Source organism: Onychostoma macrolepis, chromosome 18 (genome assembly GCF_012432095.1).
Source record: "Onychostoma macrolepis isolate SWU-2019 chromosome 18, ASM1243209v1, whole genome shotgun sequence".
NCBI lineage: Eukaryota > Metazoa > Chordata > Actinopteri > Cypriniformes > Cyprinidae > Onychostoma > Onychostoma macrolepis.
This window is the reverse complement of record NC_081172.1, coordinates 17,167,437-17,183,976: the sequence shown is the minus strand read 5'-3', so window position 1 is coordinate 17,183,976 and position 16,540 is coordinate 17,167,437. Positions and strand designations below refer to the sequence as shown.

General features: G+C 35.6%; 1 protein-coding gene across 1 annotated transcript in view; it reads right to left on the bottom strand.

The window, feature by feature from the left end:
- The window catches only part of ryr1b (ryanodine receptor 1b (skeletal)), a 110,175-nt gene extending 93,635 nt beyond the window's left edge, over positions 1 to 16,540 (bottom strand). Inside the window, 1 exon segment of the mRNA XM_058750549.1 lies at positions 16,228 to 16,540. Coding sequence (XP_058606532.1) covers positions 16,228 to 16,275 — 48 coding nt within the window. The 5' untranslated portion in view covers positions 16,276 to 16,540.

Genomic DNA, 16,540 nt, shown 5'->3' with positions numbered 1-16,540 from the left:
ACGTGATATCAGGGGTTCAACCGTAATTTACGAAGCTACAAGAATACTTTTTGTGTGCAAAAAAAAAAAAAATGAAATAACGACTTTATTCAAATTCATCTCCTCCGCATCACCCTAGCACCTTTTCTGAGAATATCCACACGGATACGTTGTTTTCACTCAAATCAAAGTGTACGTACAATGTAGAAAACGTATCCGTGTGGCGCAGCTGACACAGAAGAGCATACGCTGTTTTGCGTTCAGTGGATATTCTCCAAAATGGCACTAGGTTGGAGACAAATTTGAATAAAGTTGTTTTTTTGTTTTTTTTGCACAATAAGTATTCTCGTAGCTTCGTAAAAATACGGTTGAACCTCTGATGTCACATGGATTATTTTACCGATCTCCTTGATACATTTCTGGACCTTGATCTTGTAAGGACCCTTGTTGTCTATGGAGGGTCTGAGAGCTCTCAGACTCCATAAAAAATATCTTAATTTGTGTTCTGAAGATGAATGGTCTTACGGATTTGGAACAACATGAGGGTGAGTAATTAATGACAGAATTTTCATTTTTGGGTGAACTAACCCTTTAAATAAATACATGAAATTATATAATTTGTGACCTTTTTGAGAGGTTTTGCTATGAAAACTCACAAATAACTATGAAATAATGTAATTATTGTCAGTAAGAGTACAATGACCCACACATATTTTAATGCATAATCAAAGTTTGGTATAACGCGTTACATAGTAACACGTTACTGTATTCTAATTACTTTTCCTGGTACCGCAGTAATGTAATGTTACATTTTAAATGTATGTAATTTGATTACAGTTACTAATGTCAATACAATTACGTTACTTAAGTTACAAAAGCAGTGTTAAGTAAAAATCATGTTTTGCGACATTTAGATGCAATGAAAGGTTGCCTATCTTCAAAATGTTGCATTCGATTTCACATATTTTAGTCTGGCATTATAGTTTGGGAAAAGTTCAAAAGGTGAATGTGTACAAGTTTATGTCACAGTAACACTAATATAAGTAAAAATAAATGACTCATCAGAATGAGATCCTCTGCTGGATTAAGCCTTAAGCTGGATCGCATTCTTCTTCTGAGGTAAATTCAAGGCTTCCTCACAGCGCGTCTTCTTCCAGAAACGAAAAGTAGTTGAGATGAACTTGAATCTTTCTTTGTTTACGGAGGTGATGTGGACGTTTAATGTTCGCGCGTCTCAAGCCTGGTTTCGTGTGGATGATTATCGTATAGAGCGCGATGTGCGTGGGTGTGATCACATTATAGGTGAGCTCAGACGGGACAGACTGTACCTCGCATTGGTTTCATACAGATTATTTTATCAGAGAATATTTGTTTTCGACATGACACTTCAAGCTTTCTTTAGATATATCTCATGTCATTTTCGTTCATTTTAGTGACTCGTTTCAGAAAGATATTCAAGGAGACTGAGAATGCAGAATGCACACTCTATTTGTTTTCTTTATTTTACAAAACCAAAAAATAAAGAAGTTTGTTGATATTGCAAGTGTATACAAATAATACTTATGTAATTTTTCAGTCCATATTAAATTAATGAAAGAACTATGGGTTCACTTTGTAGTGTATTTTTTAGGTTGGATAACTTGAAAAGTAAAGTAAACTTGAAAGTAAATTGAAAGCAAAGTAATTAGTAATTGATTACTTTTGAAACGCAGTAATCAGTAATGTAATCAAATTACAATTTTAAAAGTAATTAGTAATTTGTAGAGGATTACTTTTATTGAGTAACTTACACTGTGTATAAGTAAACACACAATAAACATGCAAAAACTATGCACAAGACAAGACAAGATATATCATGTTTTTCAAAAATCATGTTTTTTTATTATGTTATCATGTTTTATTGTGTGTTATTGTGTTAGTTAGCTGTTTTTTTGTTTTTAGTTATTTTTTAACCTAGTCAAAATAACCCAACTGCAGTTTGATTGAAATTAATTGGAATGCACAATGAAAAAACATGATTTCTGAGAATTGTTAAAAAAGGAGTTATCTGTTTTTGCAAATGAACTCTTCATATATATATATATATATATATATATATATATATATATATACACACACTAAGGGGCCACTGAATGCTTGAATCTGATTGGCTGAAGAATGTTCTAAGGTGTTCAATTACATTCAGGGAAACGCATGCCGAACGTAGTTCCAGGCAGCTCTTGACCGCATGACATGTTCATATCACTTCGCCAAATGATTTCAGTTATTTTAAAGGTTTTACAATAGCAAAATAATCAAAACTCACAACGACACTACTGGCCAAACAAATAAATAAAGTTAACAATAGGATAAAAACGACAGATACTTTCCATGTTTTGCCACAAAATTGTGTTTTAATATGTACGTAAAGCACATACTCTATTTCTCCCGCTCTCTCTCCCTTACAGATGCACACACATACTGTACAGTAGGGCTGTCCAAATAATCGAATGCGATGATCATGCGCATCTCGTCAGTAAAGCTGGTTCTGTGATTAGTAGTAAATCTCCATCACGTGCTTTCAGATGGAGCGGCATTTACTACACAGAGCCGTAGTTCACTGACAAGCTACGCAATATCGCGTTCATTATTGCAGGTGATTCATCGCCGATTATTTTCACAGCCCTACTATACAGTTTGCACAAGTGCTAATGTTGTTCAAAAGTTTGTGATAACTAAGTTTTTTTTTTTCAAGTGCATTTTATGCTTACCAAGGCTGTTATTATTTGATCAAAAGTACAGTAAACGAGGTACTATTGTGAAATATTATTACAATTGAAAAGAACTGTTTTCTGTTGTAATATATTTTTACATTTTATTCTTGTCATGGGAAAGCTGAATTTTCAGCAGCCATTACTCCAGTTGTCAGTGTCAGTGTCAAAAATTCAGGTTTGTCATCACAGAAATACATAACATTTTAAAATTATTATTTTAAATTGTAATAATATTTTATAATGTCGGCGCCGATAGCCTTGTGGGCAGCACGCCAACATATTGTGCTACGGGCATCCTGAGTTCGAATTTCGGCTCGAGGACCTTTCCCGATCCCGCCCCCTCTCTCTCTCACTTCACTTCCTGTCTCATCTACACTGTCCTATAACAATAAAGGCTATTTAGTTTTTACTATATTTTGATCAGTGCAGCCTTGGTGAGCATAAAAGCCTTTAAAAACATTTAAAAATCATTCCAGCTCCACACAGGTGGTGGTTTGTATCATAATTTTTTATTCTTCTGTACAACAGTTAGTTCCAGTCCTAATTTCATTATCACAACTGGAACGCTGTATTATTGAATCAACATCCTGGACTAGAATCTCTTTTCTAAACAAAAACACTCACATTCATTGTCATTCAACATTAGATGTTGTTCATGTTAGTAGTCTACAGTCTGCAGGACTACATTTAAAGTCACACACTGACAGAATTAACTGTATTTCTATTTAATTCAGTCATTTATCCATCGCTAGAGTGACATAAGAAATGAAAACGCAGTAACAAACCTAAAAACTACCTCATAACCTCATTGACAAGATTGTATAAACAAGCTGCAGCTACACAAACAAGCTTTACAAGGGAAAGAGGAAATGCAAAGTGCGCCATCAAAACACACAACACAGTTTATAATTAGAATCAGTGTGGGGATTCCCCTTCTCCTCCAGTGTGCTGATCAAGCCAAATCCCTTCTTTCTCACTCCAGCCATCACTGACCGCTGACACTGACAGATGGAGGCACGGTGTGGGTGGATTAACAAGAGTCGATATGGAGGAGAAGGAGGGGCTGCTGCATTAAAGACTGTCCCTTTTTAAAATGCTTTTGTCTGCCCAGACTAACCTGGACCACAAAGGCACATCACTCTTTACACGCAGGACCTCCTGCGACTGTTTCCCAATACAAAATGTCACTTCCTCTCTAGGTGGGCTGCCTGTGGTCATACAGACACTGTGGTATTTATAGGATGACGGTTATTGTTTTCCTGCCGGCACAACAGAATTACAAAGTTGCTTGTTATATATAGAGTGCTGCAGGGATGATGTATCTTTGTAGGCCAAAATGCACAAACAAGTTTTCGTTTCTGTAGCCCCAAAGCCAATTGGTTTTTTGAAAGGATTTTTTTATTAAACACCCGAAATAGGGTCTGTGGTTAACACAAGTTCAAGATATTTTCATGTTTTATTCTACGACATAAAATACATCAGTAATGTGCCCATGTGGGTTTTTTAAAGCTTTAATTTGTCTTGAAAGCGGTACTTGCGTTAGTGACGTCAACAACCAAACAAGAAAACTAATCTACTCACTAGTCCACTTTCACAGCCTTGTTGTGTTTATAATCATTCTCTTGCAAATTATTCTAACTTATAACTTTTTTCTAAATAAACTGAAAGAGATGTCGGAAGATTAACGATGATGGCGTTGAAGTCATGTGACCACCATGGTGTAGTTTGTTTATATTCTACAGTACGTTTAACTGTTTATTTTTAGTGATTGCATTTAGGCTTCAAAACTTCTGTTCGTTTATTATCATGATTTTCGATGAATAAACATGTAAGCATCATAAAACTTGTTGGTCACAGAGCTTATTTTCTGCAATAATCTAAACAACAATGGAAAAATTCTAGTGGGTTTTTGTTGAGTGAACCTATGTGATGCTAATTTACAGATTGGCCTATAAAAATACTTCATCATCGCAACGCTCTATAAACCACCTGATTCATGAAGTCATGTGAAAAATTAAATACTATCATAATTTACTCGTGTAGGTACAAACTTATTTATTTAAAGGATGTTGGTCCAAAAATATTGAACACCACTGACTCATTGTTTCATCAAAAAAATACTGCCTTTTTAGACTTTTTTTAGTTGTTTTGCAATCAAAACTTACCGATAATTATGTTTAATTATGTAATTAGTGTCATTGACAGTAGGAGTACTATTACCTGTAAATATTTTAATGCATAAGTAAGCACACAGTAAGCATGCAATCATTATGCTCAACACAAAAAAGTGTGTATGTGACACAATTTTGAGCTACACGCAAAAAAAGTGAAAAATTACATTATAAGTTGATTTTAGTCAAATCTGAGGTTTTCACAAAAATGAGCTCATTAAGCCTTCGTCTAGTGATCCCAGTGCTCCAATAGTAATTAAACAACTAAAATTATCTTTATTTGTACGTTTTCTGAGAGGAGTATCTTTTCTCTGCTCACGCCGACTGTCATCCGAAGCGCCCGCATAAAGACACTTCCGACACTTCGCAATCCCGATAAATATACACATATACACAGAATTACAGTATTTAAGTCTTCACGCAACATAATCTGTTTTGTCTTAAGTGAACGTTTGGGGAACTGGTGAGGAAAAACATCTGATGTGTAGCATTATATTAGATCCGTGCTTTACAGTAGGTCTTAATATAAGGCCGTCTGTCTCATTAATGTTAATCTAACAATAAAAGAAAAGTGGGAATCACTCGCTGCTCTTGATTAAATTTAATAATCAATTTATTTTTACATTTGATTATTTGTTTTTCTTATCTGAATGCTTTTGTTTAGATGTAAAATGAAAAAGGTAAAGCATTATTTGTTTCTTTCTTATATTTGTATACCGTTTTTTGCATCTGTTCTTATTTATAATAACAAATATGAAATTAAAATAGCTATATTGTGATTATTAATACAGTAATTGAAAAGAACTGGAGGAATAGATGCAATGTTGCTAGGCGATTTTGCTAAATTTTTCTCAAAATTGACTTCGCCGACTCTATCGACGTCAAACAGGTGTAGCTCAGTCAAATTTTGTCCGGTTAAAACAAATCATACATCAATTTGAAGGTCTTTTAAAGGTGGGGTTTGCATTTTTTCAAAAATGCTTTAGAAAACGAGTCGGGGCCGAGTACCAAAACAAACTTGTTGCCAATCAGCAGTAAGGGGCGTGTCTACTCATGACGCGGGGGAGAGAGCTCTCATCAGTGCACATGACGGACATTACCCGAGCCAAGCAACGACAGAAAGATAGAGATGGCGGATAAAAAACAAAAGAGGAAAACGTCTACGGGACAAAAGAAGGCTTATACACCGTGTCTACACTGGACGCGTCAGTTGTCGTGTTGCGCCGTGCCGCACCAGCTAAAGTCTGGATACACTGGTAGACAGCAAAGGCAAAAAGTAGGACCCGTGTAAATATCGGATCAGCTTTCCAGCGCTGGAGAGAACTCAAGGACGCCGAGGTTGCTTTGTTTCTTCTCGATCGGTGAGTAACATTGGTTTTGCTTTGTTTCACAGAACTAATCGTTGCCTGGGTTGCGTACTTATGTGTGGGGCGGAGCTATCAAAATAGGGGCGAGACCCTTTTGGGGTAGTGGTGTTTGTTTTGGTGATTTCAAATATCAACACTGGCTACCTGAAATCACTTACCCCACCTTTAATAATAATAAATAAATAAATAAAAATAACTAATTTTTGAAAATTTGCTCATTGTGTCTCATTTTGCCAGAATCGGTCAAATATATTTATGCATTAGGCTATGTAAGAGACGACAGCGATATATTGTATTAACAAACATCTTATGAATTTTAATCGAATCAATAGAATAATTTTGCATAATAGCTTTTATTATACAACATGCAAGTGAATACATGATGACAGCATTTTCATTTTGGGTGAGCTGTGAGGATGTTAAAATACTTTCTCTGCACCAGCTAGACTACTTTAGTTTGTTTGAGAAACCTGGTTGAAATTATTTTTTACAATTTACCTTTTTGTTTTGCATGTCCAATGATATCTTGAAAGTTAAAAGAGGAAAAGCCCCAAGAAATGTCTTTGGTGGCTCCATGCAGCACCTTGTCATTCCTACAGCTCCAGAAATAAGACACCTTTTAAGAGCGGCATATATTTTCTAGCTTCAGAGGAACGTGTGTGCATGTCATAACATCAGTGTAGCTCAGTTGACTGGGATTTGATAGCAGATCTTACTGCAGGCAGTCACTCCAGGAAGGAGATATCACTTACCATGAAGACAGAACCACAGCAGGTGAAGAGGACGACAAAACGGTTGTCAGTGTCCTACTTCGTAGCTTTTTAAAGATTGGCAGCATTTTGACAGCCACATAAATGCACACAGAAACAGGCAGCATGTCTGTGTTCATACAGTAGGTGGACTGTCTTGAATGAAAACAAAAGGGGGGGGGGGTCTATATACAAAGAACGAGTCTGATTTTTTTTACACAGTGGCCTCAAAAAGTATTTAGACACTTTTTGATCTAATCTAATAGTATTAGATGCAAAATATCAAACCAAATGCCATTTACAAATAAATGACATTTTCTGAGCCACTGTTGCCATTACATGCAACCGACTAATGTCAAGGTGATTTTAGTTAATGTACATTAGTAGTTTATTGCATTAACCTATAAACACACTATCTGACAACTAGAACGTGTCTAAATGCTTTGTCTATGAACAGTATTACCTCATTTACAACCTTACAAGCATATTTTGTTAAATTCTTTGCTCAAAAACTGGGCTTGTGCTATCTAGCTATATGTTATCTAATTCAATGGCATTCAAACATTTTAAAAGATGATTTTAGTGTCCACATATTTTATGAGGCCACTGTAGTGTAACTCTACCTGACAGGAAAATTACGAGTGTCTTTCCAAACACACATAAACCCTACAGTTCGGACGCACCTCTCTGCCATTAATGCAGCATTAACTTCACTTTAAACATTATTGCAGTTCTTTTGGTCCAAAACATGTTTTGCTGATTCCTCCCAATTTCATCCATCTTTACACTTCTCCTGCTTCTCTCTCTCTTTCTCACTCTGCCGTGGGCCTTCCCCCACTCCTTAACATTGCTATTTTGGGTGAGTGCACCTGTCATTCTCACATTCCCCTCCACTGCTGACTGGCAGATAGTTCAGAGGCTCTTTCAGGGCAGAAGCGTCTCTGATCCCACAGCCACACAGAAAACCATGCATTAACTACAATATCCCAAGTACAACTATTTCAACGACTGAAACCTGTCACACACAGAAGTAAAAACATGCATTTTTTTCAACAAATATATCAATTCAGGATTTTTGTTTCAAATAAATGCAGTCCATATTCATCAAATAATTTGTTATTGGTTTCCACAAAATATTAAGCAGCACAACTGTTTTCAACACTGATAATAAATCAAATGTTACTTGAGCACTAAATGTAGCCTTTGTGAGCATAGAGACTTGAAAATCATGAAAGAAATTGCACCGACCCCAACTTATATATAGTTCAACTAAATGACAGAAATGAATCAAACTTACTGTAAACTGTAATATTTGATAATCAGTTAATCTAGCCTACAGCTCTCATAATTACACTTCAAGAACAGATTTTAAAACTAGACTAATGACAGTCATTCTGAAATGGTCAAATTCATCAATATGAATATATTTGCTCAGCAAGTGGAACAACTTGAGAATTTTTAACATTAAGACAGAAAACGTCAATTACAGTCTACATTTACATTGGAACATCTGACAAAATTAACAAAAAAAAATCATCTTTTGATATGATCAAAAACAGACTAATGGCACAGTGATGAAATCTTTGGCTGACTGAACAAACAAACTGTGTACACCTCGTTCTGTAAGCATAATAACTGTACTATGGTCCCAGGGGTCTACATGAGAGCCACTTATAAAGGTTCTCATCACTGATGCACTTTCATCAACGGTTGAAAACATCTAGAGCTCTTAAACATGAAAAATCCGCAGTTTTATGAGTCACAACCATGACTTCACCAACTGAATTTCAAAATGTTTGACTCATAGAAGCTCTAACCTTTGCGTATGGGTCATTGTTTAGATAAATGTAACATAAGCCTATTAATCTTGAATCTTTGTTTATCCAACAAGCAAAGATTGGTTCCCAACAGTCTTCAAAATATAAGTCCCAACAGGTTTGGAAAGACATGAGAATGAGTATATGATGACAGATTTTAATTTTTGAGTGAACTATTACTTTAATGTTGTCAGTATTCTACATCTGTTCTGCAAGTAAGTATATTTTTAGTTAGTTCTGTTATTTTACTAAGGACCAAAATAGTGAGCAAAACAAAGACACGACAATTAAATCGTATTTATTCAATTGTATATACAATATTCTCATAGTCTCATTTGAAAGGTGGGTGGACAAGACTAATTTTTGTTTATGTTTATTGATTTCTGAACCCTCCACTACTGTTTTTTTTTTTTTATAAGCAATGATTAACATCCCCTGCATGACTCAATTCTTTATTATCTCACACTAAATTCTTTTCAACACTGATTAAATAAAAAAAACACCTTACAAATAAATACATGATTGGAGAGACTATGTCCATTCAAGTTCAACCAGATCAACAATATTTTTTAATTTAATTAGATAAATTAATTACTAAATAATTTCCACTTTCACTTCGTCAGACAAACTATATTTTAAATGTTTATTGAACTACAAAATGTAGAAAAAGTTGATATTATATATATATATTTTAAATAAAGTCAAATTTTAAGCAATTTAGTAACTTAAAATATTACTGAAACTACATACTTAAAATAAAAAGCAATAACTTACAATGTATTGTGAGGGTCCAAATACTGTGACAGTCTACTGAACATGCTCAGATTGATCACTGATTATGCACTTAATTTACTAGGAAAAAAATATTTGTTATTCAAAATAAATTGACATTTTAGCTTTAATTAGTTCTTTTGATTGCTCAAGTTGTAACTAGTCTTGGTGTAACTACTCAGCCTTTTTCAGTTTGCGCAACAAACCATTATGCAAATTTAGACAAACTGGTTCTACATGATTATTGAATTGAATTGATTATTAACTTGGTTTCACAAGTAAAATCATTATTATTTGTGAGTATTATATTACATCTGATGAAAGCACAGACCAGTCTTAATTGTTAATTTTTTTCTATAAGCTGAGTTGACTAAATACAAAAAAAGTCCTAAAGCTGGTTGCCAGAAGCTTATTACATTTTCTCAATTTCCAATTTTTTTGTATATTAATAACTGTATGAATAACTGCTATGTGAACACACAATTAAAGGTTCTTTATTGGCATTGGCATTAATGCCATTAGAACATTTCCATTGCACAACTTTATTGTAGGAACAAGGTTTTTTAGATCATTAAACTAAAAAAAAAAACACAGGTTTCCTGAAGGTTTTTTGGAGAACCCAAATTGATTCTTCTATGGCATCACTGTCAAAATCCCCTTTTGGAACCTTTATTTTTAAGAGTGAACATAACATAGAAATGATAGAAATGAGCTCTTTCTGTTACAAATCAAAATGAAATCATGGCTTACTAATGACTTAATAATTACATAATATTAATGAGCAGATAAAATATTCTACAATGATACCATTTTTAATGTTATTTTGATGCCAAGATCTACATTTACATTCAGTCATTTAACAAATAAGGAACATGAGAAAAGTTACAGTATGAAGCTGGCACATCTGCATTATAATCTGAGCCATGAGTAATCTTCCTTCACACATTACAGTACAGTAGTGGACTCAGGGGTCAGTTAAAGTTTGTAGCTGACGTAAATGATTCTTCTCTTTAAAGGCATCGGAGTGCTAGCAGAAGGAACACCTGTTTATTGTGTAAGATGTGGTCATGACAGCACACATGAACCCTGGCTGCCGATGAACAGATGGTCTGTTAGGGCTGAGGTGTAGATTTGATCATCTGTGGGCTAAGCAAAACATAAGCCTAAGGAAGACTCCTGCTTTACACATTCAAGACCTGAGGAATCTTCTGAAGAGCTCCTGGTCTAATCCTTCATCAAACACACACACACACACACACACACACCTCACACCTCTCTTCACCGCCCATGAAGAGTCCCCTGTGACAGACAGGCCCTTATTGTGGGCTCTATCTGCATAACTGAGCACTAAAATTAGTGCTTCTAGATCCTTCTCTCCTCATTTCCGAGGCTGATCATCACAGATTTGTGTGTTTAGGGAGAAAATTTGCAACATTTTTGAGTAACACAGCAGAAAACCCCCAAATACCCATATTACTAAGAATGTGAGATGCTTAAATGTTCAATACACCACAGCAGCCTCTAAACCAGATGTTAAAGGTTCTTTATAGAACCACAGATGCCAATGAAGAACCTCTACTTTGAAGAGTGTAACGGACCTTCTGCAGAATGGAAAGGTTTCATGGAGGTTAAAGGTTCTTCACGGAACCACAGATGCCAATAAAAAATTGATTACAGAAGTGATTAATGGCTTTTATGCTTCATGTGCAATACACACATGTAAAAACACACACACACACACCACACACTGGCCTTCCTCCCTATGGATTCAGGCAAAGACGAAGTAGGACACAGACTCTCTTGCTCTCCCTCCTGAGTGTCAGGCGCTTATAGTGGTGAAACTATAAAAGGAAACTGCTGTTATAGCCTGGAACCCGAATACCCCCTCAAACGCACTCCAACACCACTGATGCTATTCTCTCTCTGTTTTCCATCTCTTTATTTTCAACACCCTTAAGGAGCTCAGTACAATCCGAAGAAAGCCATCCATTAGCATTTGCGTTCATCTCAATGGCAGTTGCTTGGCTGGCGCAGGACCCCCTTTGAAATATGCCATCTTTGGCCCTGGGCACTTGTTTGAGTCAATCACCTGAGCTGTAAATGCCATGTGATTCTGAAGCTGCATGAAAACTATTAGAACACTAGGGGTGTCACGCTACTTTTATATCACAGCACTTAGTATGAAAGAGTGGCATGGCATAACAAAAGGAAAAAGAAACATTTGGTGGAAGACAAAGGGCTTTCCTGAAAGGATTCCCCCAAGGACACACACTGTTGAACCCTTCAGAAAACTGCCGGTTCTTGACTGACCCACACATGCTGAGTCACTGTATGGATTACAGCAGTCACACACTCTCCACACAGCACATAATACTGCACCTTGAGAAGCTCTGAAATATATACAAAGAAAATCTCACATAACCTGCACCTGCTATGATGTTATTGTCATATATAAAGAAAATCGAACATATTTCGGTAAGAAAGCCCCAAAAAGATTGGATACCGCTTTGATACATTCTTCTTTTTCACTTTCTACTGTAATTTAAATGTGAGTCCCTGTTCGTAACTTTTAAAGGGAAACAAGAAAAAAATGTAGGATATCATTACTGTCTTTATTGATTGTGTTGTGAAAAGTCTAGAGCCAGATTTTAATGGAAGTTTGCTAAAAACAAATCCTAAATAGCAATGGCTATTTATGGCTATGACTAACCTATAATTACATTATCCAAAATGGAAAAAGATGATTCAGTAACACTTTAGTATAGGGACCAATTCTCACTATTAACTAGTTGCTTATTAGCATGCATATTACTAGCATATTATTGGCTGTTTACTAGTATTTATAAAGCACATAGTATGCCTGACCATATTTTAGACCCCTTACTCCTGCCCAATACCTAAACTTAACAACTACCTTACTAACTATTAATAAGCAGTAATTAGGAGTTTATTGAGGCAAAAATGTTGATTATTAGTTAGTTAATAGAGAAAATTGGACCTTAAAATAAAGAGTGACCGAAGAATCTTTCAGAGGAAGGTTACTATTGTGAGACTAGTATTATTATAGTATTTATTAATTTGATCAATTGTTTTCATTTTAGTTTGTTTTAATATATTCTTTAACTTCAATTTTCTGTTCTTTTTTATTTTAGTACTTGAACTTAACATTTCTTTCGTTTTGTATTTTGCATTATTTTCGTTTAAGTTTTTAAGTCAAATCTAATCTTTATATTTTAATGTATTTTAGCTTCATTTGAATCAACAAAAATAATTTCTAATAGTTTTAGTTAGGTTTAAGTTAAAATGTTCAATTTGATTTGAAATAACATGCACTGTTCACAATAAGTAAAGTAAAATAGGGTCCGCAATTTCATGTTGACTTTAAATCGCAGTGACAGAATATGTTCTCTCGTACCTGATTTGGATAAAAAACTATTTTGAAGGGTACTACATATACACTCCTCTTTCCCTTCCACTCATCCCTCTCTTGTCCAGTCCTCACAGTGATATAAAAAACAACAGAAAGTGAAAGTGGGAGTGTTGAGAGGAAGAGGTGGGTCACCTCTACCATCAACACACACACACACACACACACACAGTCAAAGAATTCATACTTCATAACAGATGACACTAAACTTCAACCATAAAACTATTGAAAACCCAACTATATTAATTATTTATGTAACCAAAAGAGCAAAATGTTCAATGACCACTTGTTAGCCTTCATTTAAAACGAAGCCTGTAAAGAATCATTTCCACTACAGACGAGTCTATAGTATCTTTCCTTTCCGACAACAATACAAAAATGTATGTTCACGCATGTGTGGGCACATAACAGCTGTGAGACTTCATTTTGGTGTCTCGTGTAGAATATAAAAAGTTGACCTTTGATTATAAAGGGATTCTCTGCAGCATTGTCATCCACATAACACTCTTATTAGCATTCCTAAAAGAGGCATGAGGGTGTATTATGAGATATCAGCTGATCCCACTGGACAAATGGATTGACAGTCTTCCAGACAGACGTCTCAAAAGACAACGGAATGTTCTTCAACATCCAGTACATCAAATACATCCATTTATAAAACTGATAGCCATAGATATGTATAGGTAGATTCCACATTTGACCGCTCCAGACACGTCAACATGTCCGATGTCCGCCATCTTGGAACAGTCAATCTGTCGAGTTTCAAGATTGCACAACTTTGCACAGCCTCTGGATGTAAAAATTGCCAAAATTTGAATTCCTGAAGAAATCTGATAAACTTTCACAGGTTTGTTTGTGTTTTTAATATGTATTACTGTGCCTCGATATTACAAGTTTTTAAACTATAGTACCTTTTAAATGCAGTGTTAGCTAATGGCTTCGTCTTGTTGTATTGAGTTAGTTTAGCAAAATCATCTGCTGAAGTCTATTGCAAATATAGATATTCATACATGCGTATAACTAGGGTTGCAGACATACATGCAACTTGTTCTTGAGCATTCTCGGACCTACTTTGACCATTCCAATATGGCCGACAGCCACTAATAGGGCATCTATCTATACATATCTATGCTGATAGCTACAACTCCAAATTCTAATTGGATGCTGCATAGCTTGGCAACTATTAAAAGCCTAGAGTTAGGCCACTAAATGTATGTCCAAAAATAATTCTTGTCAGTATAATTATGTTATTATAAAAGAAAAAGAAATTGCTTATAATTCTTATTTACTACTAATAAATAATAACAATTTTTTGAACACTGGTACATTTCACTTTCATTATATTACATTATATGTTGCTGCCATTTTAAGAGCAATAAAATAAAATGGGTCTGTGTGTACAGTGATTTTACTTCGGTCAAGGGGGATTTAGGATGTTATAGGATTTCTATAATACATCCGATAATGTATAATTCTGAACCTGCTCATATATTGTGCTTTTAGGAATTAGTGCCAAAAATAGGACCCATTTCTTTTCTAACAAAATTTGAAATATTACAATAATTAACCACAATTCAGTTTGTGATTCCAGAAGTTTGAAGAACTGAACATTTTTTGATACAAACAATTATTACATATTTTAATTATTGATGTAGTTATTGATAGTTCATGTGTTTTTTAAGCATTTTAATTTAGAGTTAATTTTTTTTTATTAATATTTTCTATTTAATTTAACTTAATTAATATTTACTTTTAAGTTATCCTGCGTCCTACTTGGAAATTGGCTGAGGCCCCCTAGTGGGCCCAAGCCCCCTGTGTATTTTTTTTTTTTCCCAAGCCCCCTGTGTATTTTTTTTTTCCAAGCCCCCTGTGTAAGAACCACTGACTTAGCAATTAACAACTTTGACAATCTCAGCTCCAAATCATCTTGATCTTTCTTCTTCACAATCTTTCATTCTCATGCTGTATAATTCCAATCCTGCTTGTTTATTTTCCTTCTCGTTTGTACTTTTCACTCAAACCTTTGGGTTTGTCTGTATGCCCGACCCTATAGAGTGTCTAAGCAGTTCGCTGCTCGCTTACGCTCTACTTCAGTTTAAGAGATGAGGGGGCAGAGGCCAGCTGTCCCCCCTCAAGGAGCTGGCCTGCTTGTTGCGTCTTTCACTCCTGTTCTGAAAGTCTCTCCTTTCCTGAGGTAAAAATAGCTAACGATGCAAACAGATGCACCAGCCGCTGTCTATCCACACACACTCACGTACATCCATTGAATGACAGAATCTTCTAGAAGAATAAGCGAAAAAATGCAACACTTACACTATGAGTTCACAGTCAGCAACAATAAAAGCAGGACATGTCCCTGATTAGAGACGTCGTCCCTCACTGAGTTGTTAGGCAGACTATCAACTCAATAAGCAGGTCAAAAGACATGTGGGCCATCATAAAAATAGTCAACTAAATACAGGGTGAGAACCAGGCTTGCAAAAATGTCCATCAAAAATTGTACAAAAAACATCATGGTAACAATTCAACAAACCAGCCCAACGGATGAGACCGAAAGTGTGGATGGAGAAGTTCACAAAATATCTATTACAGTGCAATCACATTTACCCTTGTTGGGCGAATTTTCCCTGGCGAAATCCAGTCGTTAATATTGGAATCTACAAGATCGGAAATTTCTTCAGAGATTTCCCAGTGCAGATTTTGCAAAGGGTTCAAGATTTGAATTTCTGAAAACTGCTTTGTTTGAAAGTATGTTCGTACATCGCTACAAAATTGACAATGGACATTTTTGCCTGCAAAATTTCGCCAATGTTACCGCAGTTTAAGCACCTGACAAATAAATGAGCATGCATTCTTAAAAACAAACAGATCACCAATCACATGCAGGGACATTTCTAACACTTTAATAATAGTAATGATGTAACTAAATGTTCAAGATTGAAGAGGACCATATAAAGAAAAAGTTAAAGAATCCTGCATTTTACTACTTAACCACTAGTCTAAATTTTGAAAGGGAAGCATGAGCGCCCCCCTCCAAGTCTATGGAAGGCCCTGTATATGCAAAAATACTCATAATGCACAGGCAAAAACTAGCTAAAACTCTTACGATGAGATATAACTTTGTGTCCCCCATAAAAAAGCATTATTAAAAGTATTATTACGAATCAAAATAGGTCAAAAAGGCATTACTTACCGTCCGTAGAAACTGTATCTCTTCATCTCCCCCCTCTCCCTCTGCCATCCTTCTCCGAGGGTTATTTGCAGCTCCTCAGGAGAAATCAGAAAATCCTTCCGTTTTCTCTTCAGTGTGTTTCAGTGTCTTCTCTCTCTCTCTCTCTCTCTCAGTGTGTGTGTGTGGGTGTGCTGGAGGACAGCATGAGTCCTGTAGCTCTCACGGTGGAGTGAGAGAGAGTGACAGAAGATTCAGCGCTGCTCCTGTCTCTCTCTCCCTCTCTCTCTCCCTCAGCTTCCTTGCTCTCAGATCCTGTGGATGGTGCTCTACCTTC